The sequence below is a fragment of the Manacus vitellinus genome, unplaced genomic scaffold (assembly GCF_001715985.3).
Source record: "Manacus vitellinus isolate BGI_N305 unplaced genomic scaffold, ASM171598v3 scaffold_44_pilon, whole genome shotgun sequence".
Lineage (NCBI taxonomy): Eukaryota > Metazoa > Chordata > Aves > Passeriformes > Pipridae > Manacus > Manacus vitellinus.
This window is the reverse complement of record NW_021940565.1, coordinates 4460131-4482456: the sequence shown is the minus strand read 5'-3', so window position 1 is coordinate 4482456 and position 22326 is coordinate 4460131. Positions and strand designations below refer to the sequence as shown.

The 22326-nt window shown below is 38.2% G+C and overlaps 1 protein-coding gene across 1 annotated transcript in view; it reads right to left on the bottom strand.

The window, feature by feature from the left end:
* The window catches only part of CDC73 (cell division cycle 73), a 106347-nt gene that overhangs the window by 17335 nt on the left and 66686 nt on the right, over positions 1-22326 (bottom strand). Inside the window, exon 12 of the mRNA XM_029962237.1 lies at positions 1434-1491. Coding sequence (XP_029818097.1) covers positions 1434-1491 — 58 coding nt within the window. The remainder of the gene's footprint in view (positions 1-1433; positions 1492-22326) is intronic.

Here is a 22326-nt window from a genome sequence, read left to right as displayed (position 1 = left end):
GAAACAGCATGTTTTAGTTACTTTGACTGCTAAGAATAGAACAGCTGAGTGTTTTAAAATATCCTAGAACGGGCAGAAAAATAAACCTCTTTTGACTACAGCTCTCTTCTTTATTCCCCCTTCAACTTACAATATAGAGACAAAAAAATGGACTGGATTGACCCTAGAGAAGGGCAGCACCAGTATAACCTGTATAATGCACAAAACCCACACTTCTGCCAGTAACTGCCCAGGAAGTCACAGCCAGCAGCAGGGACTGTGACAACTCAGTCAGATTTCTGTTCTTGCCACTGCTACCCTTTTCATACTGCTGTCAACTCCATCTGCATTATGATGCTTAATGGGGCTAGTGAGATAAGTCTGACAGGCAGCATGACCTTCCCAGTACCAAAATAACCAAACAGAAGAATCTGTGCACAACAGCATTTAGGTATGCTGAAAGCATTCAATATTAGAATAGATTTTGGGGAAGAATCAGCTTTACAGTATTAAGTCTTAGCATTAAATCCTGCTAATAAATCTCAAGGAATTAGCAAGGCACACACTCAAAGCATTTAGAGTCTCAACAGGAATATACAGTATTCCACCAGTACTTCTAGAAAAAGCATATTCATTTTAACTGGTAGCTTTGTTTCCAAAACCCCCCAAAAATGTCCCCACTACCTTCATAACATTGTCTTGTTCGGAAATAACACCTTTCAATTGAGACCTTCTTCCAGCAAACCAGAAATTCTCACAGTACGTAAACCAGGTGCAGACCTGCCCATCGCTGTTTGGAATCACTGTTTGTCTCATGTGCTGTCTGTGCTCTTACTCTTCTAAAAACTCCTCCTAAGGGTTTCTTTTTAAAACAAAGTACTTTCATAATTCTATCACTGAATCACAACTTGAGATTCAATCTGACAGACAAATGGACTTGGTAGCCAAAAGCTACTAACTGGAAATTAAAAAGCCAGTTGAGGATTCAGGTCTCATTACAAATACCTTATGTGCTAAGAAGTGTGAAGAAGTAATGATAACACATGCAGAGAATTACTTATTTCTGATCTATTAATCACAGAAGTAATAATATATCTCTCTTTGAGATTAGCTATTCTGTTTAGGTTGTTTCTCCTTGGAGTATTAACCAGCTCTTATTAGATATTTGAGCTGAAATTTCTGAAATACCAAGCCCACAAGCAAGAAGTTTGTGACTTTTAATTTCACTAGTGCATCCTTTCAACAGGCTGATGGGGCAATACACTGAAAAGAATGAACCCGAGTCCCACAGTGTCACATTAAACAAAAGGATATGCACTTTTTCCAATACATGCAGTGTTAAAGACCACAAATAAATGACCCCCACTTCATTCTCCAGCTATGGCTTTCAACAGCATTTCTTTGACACTCAAACCTCTCTGGAACAGAAGCACAAAGGACAGGAGCCACCTTACCTGGGCGTGGCACAGGCTGTGCTGCAGGAGTTTGTGTTTTTCGAGCAGATGCACCTTCCTTTTAAAAGACAGAAGAGGTAACATTAACAGCTGACCTCCTTGTCAGGTACATGGGTTTTTCAAATGAACATAGAGCTATAAAGGGTATCATGAAAAGGAGGGCAATATGTTTCCATTAAAGGGAAGAAAGAAAATAATTATTCTAAACTCTTTATAGATTCTGAGACTTGAGGAGGACAGACAACCTCATAAGCTCTTACAGGTTTACATTTTATATATAAAGTGCAAATCATAAGCTTTTTTTTCCTCTGTACTCAAAGAAACCTCTCCCATTTATAGTATTGGGGTTTTTTACCTACAATCACCAAGGGTTAGTAACATAAATGCAAGCAATTGGCTGTAGAAATTTCAAAACAAGATCTGCTTATGCTCTGGATGGAAAACCAGGACCAAGAAATTGCAATGCATTCCTGCCTCGAGGAGTTTTAGTGCCCAGAAATAGCACTCCATGATAATTAGTTCTGCTCGGGCCTCATCCAATTACCTTAATGTAACACACAAAAGACCTGCACTATTGTTTGTTCTTGTCAACTCCGCAGAGTCAACACACCAACAAAGAAAACAGTGAAGTCACACATGTCTGGTTCCAAAGCAACACTGAATTCCTGCAAGAACAAATTCTGTTCTCAGTTACTGCTGTAAAACCTCACTGAACAAAACACATATCACTAACAGTGGAAAAAGCTGCTATATAATCCAGCCACTTCTATTTGCAAAGCTGACAGAAAACCTTTTAACATGAAACCACGAATTTTATCTGAAAATTACTTAAGCACTATGTGAAGTATATCCTAGAACCACGAGACACTCAGAAAGGTCAGAGATCCCACTCAGGGAAAAACCTGTTGGAAAGGTCTCCAGTATGGCACTATCCCATTTCTATGTCCAGGTATAACAAACAGCATGCTTGGAATCCAAAATAAAAAAAGCTGATGAGTGGGATCAGGTTCTGTGATTTAAATAACACTTAGCAGAATTGCTTTTAAGTTTCCATCATGAAAGTTGAAACTCTTTTTATCTCGAGATCCGTGAAGTACAAATAGAAATCCCTTGACAAGCTCTTAGAAAACAAATTTACTCAAAACCTCTCTTCCCTGAGCTTTAGTGAAAGCCACCCATGATTAGTTACAATAGGCTGGAGCTGATATTTGGTACAGTGCACAGCTTTTGTAACTTTTACAGGCAGCAACCTCTCATTAATCTTTAGTATAAGGATTTAACCCTACATTGCAAGAAATGGATTAATCCCAAATTTTTCTGTACTCTTTTCCGATTATTAAAATACCAACACTTATGTAGGGCAGTTGAGTCAGTACCTGTTATTTTAAGACTTACATTTTTAGCAGCAGAGAAAAGGTATTTTTGCCGATGTCCTTTCAGCATAATTACTCAGAAAATGATAAAAATGAAAATAACACCACACTCTACAGGAAGAGCAGCAGGACAGGCTGACTACCTTTGAGAGAAGCCTTGCAACTGAGAAACAGCACCTTTATTTCAACTTCCACTTTCCAAAAAAAATTGAAGTAAAACATTTTGCACCTCTTTCTATAGAAAAAAAATGCCATTTTCTGTGTCAAAAGGCTGATTCTGTGCTGGACTAGTTACACATTTTGAAGAAATCAAGAATTCCCCCAAAACACTTTCTAAATTCGCAGCACTTTATGAAATGTAAAGAAAATCATCAAGCTAAAGAAACTTCATTTCCTGTAACGTTAAGTTTCAAGTTTTTAAATTCAATTCAGTTTGCATGGATGCATAACTATTACTGCCTGCAGTCCACATGTCCATTCCTCTTTCCATCCCTACAGAATCATCAGGAAAACTTTTCTCCCTCCTCTTCCACTTATCCATGTCTCAAAGAGACCCTGCAAGTCCTGTAACAAAGGGAGAGAACAAGGAGCTGCTTCAGAGATAAGAGTTTTTGAAAACTCTTGTAAACAATTTTAACCTACTCAGAGCCAAAGTCTTGCTTTGGTTTCTCTATCACTTGAGCCTAACAAAATAACTGGCAAATTGTCTACTTGGGAGTTTTTCATACTCTCCCCTGAATTGCCTTCTCTACAGTGATTAACTGGAAACTTAGTGCAGAAGCCTAAAACAAAAAAGCGAAGTTTTGAGAAGATGGCAACTGAAGTGAACAAAAATATCACTCCCAAAACAGCAGCAAAGTACATTAAAAAAAAAAATCACATAAAAATATCTGATTAATGGTAGGAAATAAATTCATTTAAATGAGTAGATACCACTTCCATGCCTATGACTATTCTATTTCTAAGAACAAATTCTGAAAATCAATAAATTATGGAGATCACAGCTTTTATCTGGATAAATTGGTGCCTCAGATGATGATAATTTCAGGAATGAACCTTGCTCAGCTCACAACTGCTGCTATTCTGGCATCTTGGCACAGAAGCTCAGCTGTCACCTACTGAAGGTGTAACATCTATCCTGTGTAGCTGATTTACATCCCTTCTCTCTTGATGATTTTCAGTGACCTAACAACCACCTCCTATTTTGTAAAAATTGCAGACAACACAGCAAAAGAAACTTTGAGTAGTATTTCACCCCCACATTTCTTAAAAGATTTGTAAGGAGAAATGTACACTCTTAACATAAGGAAAAAATAGAAGTACAGAGCTGTGATGGGTAACAACATACACCAAGTGGAGAGGAAAACTTGCTGTCGATAAGGAAGTCACAATCAGGATATCTTTGTTAATATTCTCCTCTAACCTGCTAAGTCTGAATAAAAAATTAATGGGTTTTCCAAAGCATTCAGATAGAGGTATAGGTTTTTCCTATGACAACACACTGGCACAAGGCAGGTATAACCAGAGAAATACACACTAGGGTTTCTCCCAAAGAAAAAGAGTATTAATTTGACAGAGCAAACTTCATACTGGGTTCATTTAAATACTCAAAGTAGGTGCTGCTGATCATTTGTGGCCTTTGTCAGCTACTCAGAAGCAACTTATGTTTGATTGCTCCAACTCCCTGTAAAGGCAGCAGCTTATTTCTCACTGAGTGCACAGTAAGATATTTAAAATCTTCTAATGTCAAGTTTTTAATCTAAAAGTTACTCTTAAGTAACCAGCTCACAGCAAATCCAAACTCCAGCTAGGGGAGCTTTTGTTTGTGCAGCTGTACCCTAAGCATCACAAGCAGCAGAAATCACTGTTTAGCTATTTAAAGAACATTCATTTCCTCAAAATTTCTGAATACTTAACAGTTTTGCTCGAAAATGACATACCTAATTCTTATGCATAAGCTGTTTGAGACTCTTAAGGAGTACATTATGAATATTCATAAGTCAAAACTAATTTAGGAACAAAACCATGTAATTTGAAAAATACAAATCTTCTTTAAGACAACCACTTAACATCGTATTTTAATCAAAAACGTATTGCTTGGTTTACTTGAGCTAATTTACCATAGAAGGTTATATATATATAGTTTACTTATGATTTACACTAAATACAGAAGTATTTAACCATTCAGAAGCAACAACCTGACACGGAATGTAATCAGGAAAACAGACACCGAAGGCTTCACACTTTCCTGAACGTCACTGCATCCCTTCCCTACCTTGCTGTGCCTGCTGTTCTCTGGGATTCATCCCATCCCAGGGCTCCTGTTTCCTCTCCTATCAGACACCTACAAGATGACTACTCAGGAATTGGTTTTGCCTCAGTTTTTGCCTTCTGCTATTTAGCACTGGCCTTCCTGAACACCGAAAAATATTGGGTTCACCAACCAGTGCATGAATGGAAAACAGCTCAGACCATGGGGTTAGTACATCTATAGCTGGATTTAAGTTACCCAAGAGTGGGTGTTGGTTTGGTTTGGGGTTTTTTCTCTCTTAAACACCTTTTAAAACCTTCAGGAGTGTTTTTTGACCCTTCTAAAAATAATATTAATTTTTAAAAAACTAATTGTTTGTATTAATTTGCAAAAATCCATCTGATACCAGGACTCAACTAGTATTTTCCTATATTTTAGGGAAAAAAAAAAATCTGTATTTTAGATACCCAGTACTTTTCTTCTTTAGTACCCAGTACTACTTCAAATGTACATTAACATCCACAGTTAGGTTCCTTTGACTTCCCAACTGGAATCAGAAATTGCCATAACTCATGCTACATTTTAGAAAATAAACCCTTATGTTTTAAGCCAAACTATTACAAATATCGTAGTGAGGCTTCACAAGTTGAAATAGTGGAAGAAAAAAACTATTTCATTGCACATTCCCTCTCCCAACTGGTTTTTATAAAGAGATCCAAAGAGTCTGTAGTATTTTGACCTGTAAAAAATGTTAGGAGCAACAGATAGAGTTGACAATTTGATGCCATCTTGTGGCTTTTTTAATTTAGTAAAATTTAATTTCTACCTTGTTCCTTTATAACATTGAAGTTAGTACAAGAACTTTACCCAAAAATCTAAAAAGTATTAGGTAACTTCCATGTTCCTGCACAGAAATAGTACAAGTAAAAAGTAACATTTGATTCTGCAAGAAGTATTAGCAACTGCTTGCATGTAAAACATAGAGCAGCTTCAGCTTCACCATCCATCATGGAAGACAATTCACCCAAAGATGATTCTGTTTGTAAAGATGAATGTAGTAAAATTTGGGTCTCAAAAGAGAAAGAAAATAAGTACCTATGGATGGTAAGCTTGTAACATTATCTTTAAGAACAGACTTCAATTTATCTATTCAATTTAGGGTTCAAGAGACTGTAAGAACTCATTTTAATTACCAGCATATATATTATTATTTCCTGAGTGATTTAAAGTATTGAACCTTTGAAAATTCTAGTGAAGCCAGCCTAAAGAACAGTAACAAAATTTAAATCATCTGCATAGTTTAAAAGACTATTATATTTCTGTCAATGAAATATTGTATATATCAGTGTATGAGAAAGAGCCCAAACAAAGGACTGACTTCAAAACCATGTATGTAAAAACTGGTACACAAGCTTGATAGAAACATCTATTTCATATAAATAGCTTGGATTCTGAAAACATAGAGCTTTCTTCTAAAAATTTAAAGCCCCTAAAAGCCTTCGAAAAAACCACAGACCTTTCAAAGAATCAAGCAAAACAATCCAGCTGAGTGGCTCTGCCTCTGCAGCCCTCCCAATAATTCTCTGACTTCTGTTCAAGAAAATTTTAATAATATTTTAACTAGTGTTTCCCATCACAATTTTATTTATACATGAAACTGGTATAGCTTATTTTCCTACTGCTACGCACACAAATCTGCATGCAGTCCCCCAAGACATATTTAAATAATAAATTGCAAGCTTTTAACTGCCTTCCTAATTTTAAACTATGCTGTAAAAAAATAGAATTTGATAACAAGACCTTAACTATTGTGCAAATACTACTAATCTTACAGTAATTTTCTCTTCCTTGCTTGCAATATCAATAAAAAGGTCATTTCTGCTGTTTACATTGTTTCAACTTCTTTATATCCTAAAAGAGAGAGTGGGAGTTAAAGCAGAATTAAAGATACTTTTACAGAATTAATTTTAAAAGATGAAAAGTTTATCATTATTTATTAAAGGATTCCAATACCAACTGCCTAAAGAAAATAACATCATAGATTCACTATCTCCTACTTTGACAACTAAAAACCTGACGTGACAAGACAAAAAGGGCTGCTAAAAATACATAAATAATGTTTATTTCAAAATACAAAACCGTTTACAGAATCATAGGATCATTATGGTTGGAAATGACCTTCAAGATGAAGTCCAATCTTTAATATATTATATTAATATATATTATACTGAAGATCATGTCTTATCCAGCATAGTTGGATGAAAAAATACGAGTAGAAGACTGCCAATCCTCAAATCCAGCTGCAGGACAGAAAACTTGATGCCCATTTTAAAAGGATAAGGCAAGATTCATTCTAGTTTTCAAAATATTGTTGAAGTAAGTCCATATAACATATTTTGCCAAGTGTAAGGAAATCAGACACAGCCAATGCCCTCGGAACAAGCACAGCATCACAGCCATGGAGAGGGAGAAAGGAGGACCAGGGAAGGGTGGCAGGAACAAAACTATGCTGATGCCATCAAGGGACTAACTGAAACTTAAATCCTAGCACCTGTTCTTCCACAGCATTCAAAGTAAACTTCCACTTACAAATCTGGTCCTTTATTAATCTATTATAGAATTAAAACTGACAAGTTCATGCAAATTCTGAAATACTGACACTGCAAAACATAATAAAAACTAGAACTGATGGATGTTTTCAGTAACAGGTCCAGCCTGGTGATGAGTGTCATTGAAAGACATGAAAAATACTCACTGAAATTTCTTGTTCATTACAAACAGGTTAAAAGAAATTTGGTTTTAACTTGGAAAATGTGACTGAATTAATTTGACTGCTTACAGATAGCTTAGGCAATATTTTGGTTCTGCAAAGAAAATTGTTCTAAGCAAACCAAATCACAGCTGAATCTAAAAGAAAACTGTAGTTAATAGTGAGTAACTAGTGACAAGAGTATGTAAATATGCTGAAATAAGAATAATGGAAATTAATGGAGATGTTTTTGATAAGAGTTAATGAAAGCCACAGTTACTGAGATATAAACACTAAGTATTACCACCAAAGTTAGGAGATCAAAACCCTCTGAACAGTTTTCACAGAAGTGTGCTAGAGCTCCTCCCATCTTTATCCTTGCACAGAATGTCTTGAATTTACAAGAGTCACGTAATTTCAAACTGTTGCTATTGAAGTAGCAATTTTGAGCCAAAGAGGAATGTTGGTGAAGGAGCAAGATAAACATGTAAGCACTTCCATTTTCCTGGGGATAAAGCTGTTTTCATCAAAAAACAACAACTCTTAATCCTGAGAAGAGAACTCCAGAGGGCTTGTTTGTTTGTTTGCTTTAAAAATAAAGGCCTGCCTATAATATACCTACCTATGTTTATTTAAATGACTCATTCCCTTGAACTGAGTGAAAAGACAAAAGCAGATTATCACTAAAACAATTATTTTTGCTTAGAATTCTTTCCCTTTGGGTTAGTTATCTGAGCCAGCCTCATACACATAACCTGGCAAACCAGTGAGGGTTTTGAGAAACACAGTTTGAGCATGAAAGGATTGTTTCATCTTTCTCAAAAAGAAGGTGCAAAGGGTTTATACACTACTGGTTTTCTGTATGCCAGGATCAGAACATGTCACATCCATGTCACAGAACTGGAATTCGTATAACTGTGAATTTACTACAACTGGCTACTGTTTTAGTCTCCATCTTTCAACTTCACCCATTCAGATCTAGTTTCAATACTAAGAATTAGTCACTCATAGGAAGTGTTTTTTCCCCAGAAATACCACAGAATATGGGACCCAAGCAATTGATTTCCATAACAGCACAACTGCCATGGACACTCCCAACACATATAGAGAAGCATTGTTATTTTTCTGCTCAGATCCTGCTTTGGAAATGGTATTCAAAGGAACAGTCACATGTACATTACAGAAAATGTTCAGTACAGAGCAACAGGAAGACCCCACTTACACCTGCATTCAGAGAGCAATAAATGTACAGAGGAAAAGGCTTAAGTGACCTCAGAAAGGCTCCTTTGCAGCTTCTGGAAAGATTCATGAAATGCTGTGTGCGAGAAGAATATTTTTTAAAGTTCTGCAGGTGCCTAATGAATAGAGATGGATTCTTAACTTGTGTGGAAATTTCTCCACAAAAACAAACAAACAAAATGAACCAAGGCCCAAGCAACTGATTAACTTTGAGTGATGCTGTCCAACATCTCAGTGCAACAGAAACTGGTGAGGCTCTGTCCAGACTCCTCTTGGGTATCCTGACTTCTGCTGCTAGAACAGGGGATGCTGGATTAGCATTCAAATACTAAGGCAGCTATTAAAGACCTTGGGTTATTTCATGATTGCTTGTTCAAGAGATTATCCAGCTCCACTTGTTCCCAGTTGTACTTCAACCTGATGTGATCATCTCCTTTCTATTCACCGAGAAGTAGTTTTAATACTATTCTTCTGTACCTCAACACCTTTAGCAATCCCAGCACTACAGTTATTATATTATGCTACAAAAGAACATAAATATCATGGGTGATCATGGGCAGAGAGATGAAAGCAATTTTTCAAGTAATCACCCTGGAAGACTTAAAATATCTGAGAAAATCCTGAAGCTGTATTCCTTGAGGAGCCAGTGCAACACCCTGAAGAGTGGAGCGATGAACTCATAGTTGTTTGTGCTGCCTAGAAAAGGAACTGCCGAGTTCAAAAATGTGTTTTTCAGGATCAGAAGGTTTAGCTGCAGCTGTAACAAACTGTAACACACAAGCCAAGAGATGAGGGCTTGAGAGATGACAGTGATGGCTGTAAGCATACAAGGGACTTGGATATGGAAGGGGCTATTTTGAACTGCCACAAGCCAGGGAGAAGGCTAGAAAAATGTTCTAATTGCAGAGTGCCTTGTACTGAAGACTTCCTCCTTGATGAATAACAGCTCATCTCCCATGCAAGTTCAGCTGCAAAAGAGGAGGTACTTTTTAAAACCCCAAAAGGTGACCATTCGGAGGTCTGTTGTAACTGGAACAGGGGGCTGCTAATAATTAACTACAGATCTGTGCAGTCCATGGATTAATATCAGAGACAAGAATTTATCCTATCTCAAATTTTCTTCTCAACTTTTTTTTATTTCTTTACTTTGGGAATTTTACACAAGCACATTCCAAGAGATTCTTGTCAGATACCCGTAGCTTCACTGGCTACACCAAAGTTAAGTGACAGAAACTGCACATGGAGGGAAAAAAGGAAAAAATATACAAGTTATCTATGCCATTTGCAAAGAGTAGTGAGTTCTCCAGCATAACACTGGTTAAAGCCTTTGTGTGAACAAACTGTCTGTTGAACCAGAGCAGATTCATTATCTTGGGTGCTGATGATAAAATTACTGACAAGATATTGAGACACAGGAGACATCTGTACAGCGTAAGACAAGCAAGTCAGGAACAGAAAAGTCATTCACTGCAAAAGTCTCTGAGTTTAAGTCCATCACCAAAGTGTTCAGATTTCTGGACTTGCATATGCTGCAGTTATCCACACCCGGTAATTCCCCCAGATTGGAAGATTGGACATTTTAAACTGCTTACAAGATAACTAGAATACTGTTCCTAAGCATTTGTCCTGCCCCAGCTGCCTCAGTTCACAAGCTCGTTTTCAGCTGCCATATGGGGAAAAAAATAAAAATCAAAGAATCAAAACTAACCATATACACAACCCCCCTAGATTGTCTCCTGCTCTTACTCTACAGATTTTATTGCTTTAACTATTTAAAAAAATCCAACACAGAATGAAAGGAAGAAAATATGTTGTGTACCATGAAGACAGGAAGTTAATTAAATCAGGATGCAAGCAGAGGGGTTTTTTTGAGGATGGTCGTGGGAGGACAATGGGTGAACAGACTTTTTTTGCTTTTTAACAGTGTGGCTAAGCACCCTTGTTCATAATGGCAGCAAAAGGTATCACTTCTCTTTGGCAAGAGCACAAATTCAGTCATTTACCCCTCTCTCAGATGCCTAATGTAAGCCTTACATTTACAATCAGAAAAGCCTCTGTGAAATGTTTGCCAAGCACTACCCATAGACACAACATGTGCAAGGGTAAAACACAGGGGAACAGCAACAAAGACTTCAGACGAAGCTCTCTGCACTAAAACCACCAGTGATGGGGGTGGCACTACTCCCATCAGTGCCAGCACAGATCCTGTTCTCTCAGCTCCTGCCCTCATGTGCAGAATGGTCTTTGTCAACAGGCTGACAATGTGTTCAGAGGAACTGATCCACGCTCAGGTTTTATCACAAGAAGCTGAAAAATCTGCCCCCAAACACAGAGTTATTGGTCATCTTGAGAATAAACTTTTATTTCATTAAAAACACTTAATCAGAGAAACCAACTGTTGTGAACAGACACATAATGCCTTACATTTTCCATATACAGGCTTGCTACATGGTGCATTACGAGAAAAAAGCTATCAGGAGCAGAGCTGACATTTGATTGCAATGTTTCTTTCTGCCTCATGATTTCACACACACCAAGCAAAACAAAAGATGTCAGTAGGTTTAACTTCAAAGAAAACACATCTATTGCTGGACTGAAACACTTATATTCAGATTTCAGCAAAATAAATAGACCCATGGAAACATTTTCCCACATTTTAAAACAGGGCAAAGAGGTAATTTGGGATTCAAGGGAATATACATGCTAACTTCAAACCTACAAAGTTATAAAGAGTGTGTGAATAGTATCTCAATCTTAATATTACACTTTGGGAGGTACCTAGCCTCTAGCTGCCCATGTTTTACATACTTAACACAGTAAAACACCTAGAAAAACCTGTGCTCTTCAGTATCCTCAGATGGCTGCTCCCACCACTAGTCAACATCATTAACCTATTTTTCTCAGCACTGTATTCTGAAGTCAGCATTTCCCAAATTTGCAGTAATAGCATTCTTCTTACTCCAGTCACAGCAGCTCTGACAAAGTGCCTTCTAGCCTGCCTAGATCTGCTCCTTGGACTGCAGGATGCAAAAGTTTCACACGCACCATCATAATCACACACCCAGAATAAAAATGCAGTGGGTTTGGTACTGCCATGTGCCACTTATCAACCTGTTCTCCAACTCTGCCTCCAGCTCTCCCAGTGAGATCCATTCTGCTACAAACTTTTCATTGCAGAACTCTCATATCAAAATTCTCTTTCAATTAAAATATTATTTTACTTACAATTAAGAAGAAGCACTCAAATTAGACCAAAATATTTATTATTCCCCCTTCTTCAAGAAATCATCACTTAGTGCAACTGGGTAACTACAAAAGGCCTGAAGTTTCCCTCCCTAGGTACAAATGCAAACAGATTAAAACATTAAAATATTTTGCAGTGATGGTTACTATGCAGCACTAAATCACACTACTGTACATGTCAGCAGAAAAAGCCAGGAAGCCACCTGAGCCCAAAATTCTGTATTTCCTAGATAAGGTCTTTATACTTATCCAACAGATTCCAAGATTAATAATCCACCAAACACTAAAACAAATTAAAACTTTCTGGTTTGTACCCAAAGAGCAAACTGACAACATACTGTTAAACTTTCAGTTGCCTTCATTTCAGCATGTTCTAAAAGTCTGGCTCTTTGGTAAAGGTAATACTGCCTTTGGACAGGGCTGTTTACTTCAAAAAGAAATCACATATGGGGATCAAGCAACAGAATGACAATATTAATCATCACATAACAAAGTCACCTGGGGCACAAAAGCATTTTAGTCACACATCATAGATTCATATATTGAGGACAAACAACAGTAGAATACATACTGTATTTTCATAACAGCAATGATGCTTTCTACTTGTGTGCTTCTTGACAAATATATAAAGAATTGCCTCCAAAGTCTTTAGTACTAGCATGCATGCAACAGAATTTGTGTATTATTGCTACAATACTATATACTAAATAGATCATGTAAACTGCTACTGCTTCGGTATCCTGAAGAAACCTGTCATTCATGCTACCCTACTGCAGAATATAAGAGCTGGTGATATTACATGCCTACATCAAAAACTAACTGTAGTGGCAATAAATCATGCATTGAGTTAAAATACAGAAAGGATTCTGGCTGTATCACACAAGAGGAATTTTTCCATTTGGCCTTCTGCCTCTACTTTCAGCTTCCTTTGGCATTACATCTAAATTCCCCATTATTCTTCTCTCTTTAGTAGAGAAGATTAAATTAAGCCCTTCTCAAAGCACTAAGATGACAGCATTCAACTCTTATTTTTTCATTTTATACACAATCCATATACTAGATAGACTATCTCCAAGCTTCTATCATTGCATTATGAGATCTGGTTTATCTGTTCTTTGAAATGGCCTGTGTTTTTGGTGGTGCAGCAATGCAGTCCTCTCAAATGAAGGTCAACTGACAATGTCTCAGAGTCTGGGGCCGCCCTATTCAAGGATAAGGGAAATACAAAAACTTTACATACTTTAGGATCTTCCTGTTAGCTATGAGTTTTATACAGTTTTCATCCATCACTGCCAAACAGTAACCCCCAGACTAAATGAGCAGACTCAAAAGCATATCTCAAAACAGGTTCTGAAAGTTTTGAAAAGGCTGTGCCCTCCCACTCTTTCTGCACACACATACACACACTAATTCATCTCTAAGAACCTCCCACTGTGAATAACTGCCCAAGATGACAGACTGTGCCAGTCAGCACAGACACAGGTGAGGTTCACTGCAACTATTATTTCTGCTACTCACACGTTAGCAACTATCAGTCATCCATAATGATCCTGTGGATTTCACAGTTTATCTGAGGGAAATCTGCTGTAAGCAGCAAGACCTCCTCAGCTCTCCTTCAGCCCTCACATCTGGCCCGGTACTGTTTTGCCTTTGAAAATTCTAATGTCACTGATAAAAAATAAACAAGATTTTTTTTCTACAGCAATCTGTTGCAAAGTAAAATCCCCTCACTGGAAAACTGAGCACTTAAGTGGCAGGAAATAAAAATGAGTAAACCACTAAGAGCAGACAATGTTTTGGAACGGAGTTAGGCTTTCAATGCCAAGATTTCAATGAGACAAAAAAATCCTCAACACAAAGTGTAACAAGATCCCTCTGTTATGACACCCTGGAACTTTCTGTACGTGCTTAGGAGGGCTTTACCAGTCACAAACAGATTCAATTTCATAGAGACTCACCCAATAACTTCCTTGTCTTAATCGGGTCATGCTCGACTTTTATGAGAAAAACACCAAAATAAAACAGCAGCATCACCTTTTGAGAAAGGTCAGCATAGTAATTTTATGTGTAGCTCAATGGACTGATAATAAGTACACAGACCAGAGACCTCATACTTTTCTATTTATTCCTGTTCTTCTTAAAAGATATTTTGAAAATGTTGGAAAAAAACAACTATTCAAGAGTTAATGCCAGACTACATATTTCTTCCTTATTTCCCAGCTTCTACACTGGCATATTCTTGGGGAAATGAATATATGCCTATTCCGAAGGAAGAGCAAAAATCCTTATCTCCTCAAACAGACATTTTTGTACTGACTAGTGCCTAGTTTGAAGAAACACATCTGAAGGCACTACCACTACGAAAGCTGCTCTAAAAAAAACCCATCTCATTACTGCCATCAGATCTCAATCAGCTGGGAACAGATATTTCCAGGTAGTGCTTTCCATTCGAGATGGCAGAGCTGCTTCAGATTTCACGATTTCCTTCGCTCACGGCATCCTCACAGAACCACAGCTCTCTTCCTTCCCAGGCCAGTGGGACTTCAGCCACAGCCCTGCCACACAGCATGGAGCTGCTATTTATAACCCTTGCAAGCAACTCATGTCTGCCTCAGCATTGTTTCAAGAACAAGCAATTCTACACAGTGTCATCAGAGCTTATTAGCTGCAGCCACACGGGACCAAACCGACTCCACCAGACCATTCCGAGCCGGCTGATGCATCCATTCCCTAATGGCTGACATTCCACAAGGCTTATTAGATTGTGGGCATTATCATGTGAATACACAGATCCAATTTTAATCTGGCATTGGTCCCAACCAACCTGCTAGAGAGAGAAGAAGAGAGATTCAAGAGACCTGCTTCTAGCTTTCCCCGCTGCATCCAGCATTTCCTGCATTACTGACACATCTCCTTGCACCTCAGATAAGTGACATTTAATTACATGTAACAGCAAAAACCCTCCTCTTGTCATTAGGTAAAGCCAGCATAAAAGTACAGACACTGGTACATTGTTTAAGAAAAAAAAAAGGAAAAAGAAGAAAAAAGAAAAACAAAGAAAATGGCAAAAATAGAAGACTTTTCACAGTAGGGAATTCTTTTCCTTATGAGGTGACCTAGATTCTCACAAGAAGGGATTCCCTTTCTGTATTGTATCCAGGCCTCATTAAACTAAGAAGGAATTTTTATTTTATTTTATTGTTTTGTTTGCTTACCTAGAAATGCAATAGCAGGGCATTTCAAATCTGGCAAAATAAGTAACACCAAGACAAAGAGTAAAATGGAGATCCAAAGGTGCGAAGAGGAAAAAAACCAACCAACCAAACAAAGGTCAGGTTTGGTCTCCCCAACAGTTCAGTTTTTTCTCCTGCAATGTAAACCATAATACTTGCACTTCAACAAAGCACAAGCGTGCATTAACCAAAACTTACAGAAAAAAACATTTGTAGAAGTCCAAACGCTTAGTTACACAAATCCTCAAGAGAAGACTTAAAAGAATCTGCAATATGTAACCCATCACCCAAGGTCATGAGATTTGTGGGGTTTTTAAGCGGATAGGAGGTTACTGCATATTTTTAAGAGGCGGGTTTGTTTTTTTTTTGATGACAGATGCTCCCTATAAATTTACTTTAGTAAAATGGATTAGTGATAGAAAGCTTTCAGATGCTGAATAAGAGTTACAAAATTATATACATAACAGAAAAATATAATTTTAATTTTAGGCCAAATTTTACGTATTCAACATTATTACATTAAATATATCTGGTATTTTTCTCTTATACACACATCTCCCTACAGGATGCATTAGTGATTTAGTGATTCTTAATATTATGTCTTAAGGTGGACAAGATGCAAGAGAGCTGCCTCTGATTTCTTCTGTTAGAAGCCACTAAATTACAGAAAATAAAACCCCTGGAATTTCAGTTTTAAATATAGTTTGAGATAGTAGAAAAGAATAAAAGTTCTCTAGTTCCAACCAATATTCTGTGTCATTTAACATAATACAAACCAAGCTCTAAGGATTTCCTCTAAATCACATATTTGAGGACTAGGAATCCTGATGACTCTGACTCTAGTAATTTATGTAGAAAAAATCCTCAGGCTTACGAAATTTAATCTAGAGTTTTACACAGATTAGAGAAGGAATTATGAACACAGTTATTCAGACAAAAAGCATGATTTCCACAGCAGAGCTTCCTTTTCCTTGAAAGTCACTAAAGGAACGCTATCATTTAAGTGTAATGTGAATTTCAAAAGTGGAAAGTCTGCAGGACAGACTGGCAACAAGAGGAGTGCAAAGTCATTTTGTATGGTAACTGGTCAGAAGCGTATCCAGACGAAGACCAATTTCCAAATGGTTTTTGCCACAAAACAGAACTAACCAGAAATCAGTTCAGTGATATTAAGTACATTACATGATCTAACTCTTCATACTGAAATCAGCTTTTCATTAATATACACTGACTGGAAACTGCATCAAGTTGAGGGAAACATGAACATGGAATATTAGGTAAAACCAGGTATACGTCCCTGGCTGGTCAAGCTGAAGCAGTTCTACCAGACTGAGTGGCATGCACAGTGTTTGGAGTTATTTCAATTCCTCCAACACATCTAGGAAAGGGCAGCAGGGAATTGCTCTTAAAACGGGATTTATTTTCCATTTTATGATCCAGGTTTTCTGTTGGCTATGAACAAATATTGCTTAAATTTATTACAGAGATAGGACCTCTTGAATCATTGGAGAAAGGATTTTTTCCACAGATTTTGTTGTTTTTCCTAGTTTAAGCATCTGTGCTTGAAGAAAAGGATTCAGGCATTTAAGCCACTTGCTAAATCTTTGTTATTTCTGCTGTAAACCCTTCAGGTCCCCCAGAATTAGCTGTAAATGAGGATACCTACGGGATGGAGCTGTAGGAATTAATGTACTAAAGCTATTGAGGAAATGTGACAGATGGAAGGAGCCAGTACAGGTCTCAACCCCAAGTCACAGGAATTTCTGACAGCTCTGAAAGTCCAGCTCTTCAATTCCACATTATTTAACATTCTCTAAACAACTGCCTCACCAATTCCAATACCAAGAATTTCCGAGGCTGACAAAATGCCTCCATATTCATGTACAAACCAGACACATGGGGAAAAAAAATATAGTGAGCAGATGAACAGTTGGAGCTGCTGATCTCTTAATTGGTCTGACATAAAAGAGAAAAATAAATAAATAAATAAATAAATAAATCTATGTAGCTCATCCAGCAGCCCATGGAAGAGTACTGGGCAGGATGTCTGCATCCTGGTGATCAATGTGATGGGCCAAGTCTTGAAAAATCATTAGGAGAGAAGTGCTGGATACCTTAAGAGCCTGAAGGCAGACTAAGGGAGAGGGGTCTTCCCGTGCTTGTTGCAGGAAGAAATCAGGCAGAGAGGAGGGCTGGACAGGTGGAAGCAGCTGGAACAACACAACTTCCTTCCTAGGCATAAGAGCTGGTAGCCTATTAACTCCCACAGGATACCATCTTCCTGCTTTGAGATTCGATACGTAGTACCAGTTCTTTCCCAAGAGTCTCACTTTCTGTAAGAATTTATTTTCTAATTCTCATGTTGGGAAGGTGAGGGTGGCTGTTAGGGGTAACTTGATCATACAATGGAGGTATGTGGATGAGACAGGCCATAAGGCAAGGGCAAAACACAAGCCTGCTTCCCAGAGTTAGTCATTTAAACTGCCTATGAACGTTTGGTGCTTCTGCTGGTTGGCCTCCTCTCCCCTGCTGTGCTGAATCAAAGCTTCATAAAGTCCCTGCTCTTCTCAGAATGCAAAAGCAACACTTGTGACAGGCAGAAAATATTACTGCTGGCACTGGGTTGTCAGTTTGTCAGGGGAGAACTGCACAACCAAAAATCCTGCACAATACAAATGAAATTATGTTGTCCATGCCCTGGAAAAATAAAATCTGCATTTAGCACTTGAGAGCAGCAATAATTGCATGCAAAGCCTGGGGGAAGATATGAAAAATCAGAATAGAGAAGAGAAAGAAGATATGATAAAGCAAACAACAGAGTCTTGAAGAAAGAAATCTGTCTGGACAGTAGTTCAATATACAAAATTTGCATAACACATAAAACCAGAACTGAACCGAAGCAGACCAAAGCCACTTCAGATTGTGAATTTTTGAGTGATTTTTGAAACAATCCAAACCCATGTTCCTCAAAGGAAGCTGTGACAGGAGAATGGACCGAATTCCAGATGGAGACCTAGAACATCAGTTTAGTTATGAAAAAAATACAAGCTTTAGATTTATAAAACATCCCGTTGAAATGTTTCCTAAGAAGAACCCTCCTGACTTGAAAACATCACTTGGACTTTTTCCTCTCTCACAACTTCGAGAAGTCAGGGGATGTGTTTATATTCCCTACTGAATGATACATAACAATGATCAACTCCTCATCAGCATAACTGTTTCAGAACACCCGGGAACCTTTTCTACTTCTAAGATTGATCTACATTGCTGCATTTAGGTTCTAAATTTATGACACTCAAAGATTAATAAAATCACTAAGTTTATGGCTTGGATGTGATTAGAATAGATTGCAAAATCTTGACCATTGGTAAAAACAATGTATAAGCAAGTGTAAAGCTGGGCTTCAAAACCAGCTAAACAACAGTGAAAACCTAATAAGGAAAATAAGGCAGGCAATACTGACACTTGTGGTCAATCCTAGATTGCTGGTTTTGATTCAGTTACAAACATGCATGTGATAGCTAAGGCATATGTTGGGATCACAAAGTAGCCAAGTAAATTATAAGTACTTTACAACCCTGTTTCCACTTCAACTGAACTTATTGGAGAAGTATTCTTTTTGAAGCAAAGAGAGGAACAGCCATTGGCCATATACATAATAGTTCTTAACACAAAAAATTAAAACCAAGCATTTATGACACTCTGCATTAACACATTTCCAGAAGGTAAAAATAAAGCTTAAAAGCAAAAATAACCAACCTTGAAAATGTTGCCATTAATCATTCTGAACTGTCACCTGAAAGGTTTCCAATGCATTACAGTTGAAATAATACTTCATTTTACTATGAAAAAATGGAATAAACTTTTCAAAATATTCATGGAGTATCCAGAAACCATGGTTCACATGGGAACACTGATAGGTCAGCTATGGTATAACTATTTATTTTAACTCTCATGGGCCTAGTGGCCACCAGGCAGGAGGTTACCAGGCAGTACACGCTTGACTATTGCAACTACTCAGGACAGGTTTGAGAAATTCCTGCTAATATTGTCGAGATGGAACTTTACTTAATGGCTCAATCTAAGAGTTTATTACAAAATCAGTTAGACAAGATTCTGATGACACCCTCTGAAAAAGACATGCAGAGAGTTTTCAAAGTTTTTTTGAAGAAAATATTCCAAACTTACACACCTTTGTTTTGCCTAAGTGCATTTTGCTCAGGTCACAGTTGCCACGTGCACAGGTTATTGTAAATCACCATCTTCTCTTACTCCTTGAGTCTGGTTCCAGCCTTGCAGGGCTCACTGAACAGTCCAGTGTCCACCGGCCACGGTAACTCTGCCATGTTCCCAACACAGCCTGTACATCTTCACATCACTTACTCCTTGTAGTCTTAATAGGTGGCAGCATTTCAAACCCTAACATTGCAGTTTCTAATTTAAGATGTAACCATAGTAACATTATAGAACATACTACTCCCTGGATCAAGAACAAGCAGTCCGCTGACCTTTCATGGTGAGATTTAGCTGAAATAAAGCTCATTCCAACCTCCAGCCCAGCAAGATTAGCAAAACCTCCAGGTCCTATTTCCTGTACAAAGCAAGATCTGCCCTCCTGAAACACCCAGAAACATAGAAGATCATATAAAAGTGGCTAAGAACAAAGTGCTATAAGAGAAAAGGAATTTCTTCCTGAAACTTTGACTCTAAAGTTACATCAGTCACTCCCAGACAGAAAGTAGTAGAAAAATCAAAGGTTTTTCCTTACTTTTCTGTAAGATGAGCAGACTTGCTCATCCTTTATTTGAAAAAAAAAAAAAAAGAGAATGAACAAACTGGTCATTAATATTTAAGAATTCAATATTCAATTTGTTCACAAGGCAAGATGACAAATTTTACACATATCAACAGACAACAGCTCTGCCTGAACTTTACAGGCTACACACAAGGGATATATGGTCATTTAATTAAAAGCCAAAGCTGATGTCTGTTCCTTTATAAATTTACTTTGAAAAAGATTCTACTTAGAAAAAACAGCCCTAGGGATTTTTGTACCTTTAATATTTACCAATGAGTATTTACAGAAAAATAAGAACAGCTCTGCCCACTCCAATATGTAAACATACTACGTACAGCTCACAAGGAGGGACACTAGGTACAGTGCAGCAGTAGTAAATAAATTAAGTTGAAACAGTATGGGTTTTAATAACCATTCTGTCGAGATTTAGACTTGCTTCCCAAATACAATGTTACATGTCTTATCTGAAAATTCAAAAGTCAGAGGCAGATTTACATGCTTGTATTTGACAAAGACATTACATCTTCTATGCAAATCAACATGGGTAGATTGACTACATGAATAACCCACTTGATTTCCTATTCGTAGCCTGGAATGCAGCAAAGTGACAGGACTCCTGAGCACGCTGTCACATGTTTGTATATGTACAGCAACAGAATGTACAAAGTTCTGGATATTACGTAGGGCAGGGATAAGACAGCTTTGGGTGTTTAAGTAGAAAATTGAGTAGACTGGGCACACATGAAACCTGTCAAAGTACTGATTCACAATTGTTCATGAAGGTCCCAGATCAGTAAGGAGTACTGGACACAGACCCTACTCTCTCGCCCCACTGTCGTCCCCTCCCTTCATTTTTTAAACACAAAATTTCTCCGAGTGGAGGAGGTACAAAGTCTTTACTGATACGCACTTTATATTGAGGAAATATGCTCATGATCCTTGACCCCGTAGCTAAGGAAGTATCATCCCTTCCCGTAACACAACATATAAAAAGGTGCAGATAAGAGGACTTGCCCTCTTTTCTCTTCAGGTGGCTGAAGGTGACAGGTCTCTCCGCAGAGGGTCTTTGCTTGTATAGGCCAGGGCCTGCTGCTCAGACCTGCCGTCATCTCCGGTCCCTCCGGGAGGCGTGGGGAGTTGGCTGGTGCCTCACACAGTTCTGCTGGCCCGTTCAGGGAAGTATTTAATCCATTGTTTTGTATTTATTCTTTAGCTCTCTATTAATGGGGTATATTTGGAGGATATTTGTTTTTCGCTCTTTATCCCTGTTTCCCCTTCCCTTTTCCCTTTTTTCCTTCTCGGGAGCTCCCTATCGTGTGTACAATATCAACGCTGCCTCTGTACAATCCTAAACATTCACTGGTCAGATTATGTGACTAATAAGTCTGTTCTAGAACAAACAGCAATCACAAGTATAGAGGCCATGTTGCTGAGAACACAGCTGCGTTGGGCAGGGCACGTCTCTGGGATGAAGGACCTTGACACCACCTCCCTAAGATCTTGCTTTATGGTGAACTTGCCACCGGCTGCCGCAAGAGAGGAGCTCCGAAGAGAAGATACAAGGACTCCCTGAAACAACATCTCAGCCTTGGCCATATTGATCAACATAACTGGTCTACTGTGGCCTCCAGTCGGGAGGTCTGGAGACACACCATCTATAACGCTGCTGATGCTTTTGAGAAAGCACGCAGGATCACCCTTGAGGAGAAAAGACAACGCAGAAAGAATCGTGCCCTGCAGAATATACCACCTAAGGAGTCTTTCTGCTGTGCCTTTTGCAACCGGACGTGTCTATCTCGTATTGGCCTCTTCAGCCACCAGCGTGCTTGTAACAAACGTGGGTAGAGCCCTTCCCAAATCTTCGTTGGCAAAGCCCAGCCATGATGATGATGATATATTTTTGCTGTAGCTTTGGCTGTTCGGGTTTTTTCCTTCCCTCTTTGGGGAGTTGGCTTTTTTGCTGGGTCTCGGCAATTTGGTAGAGAGCCAGCTCGAAACTTACACAAT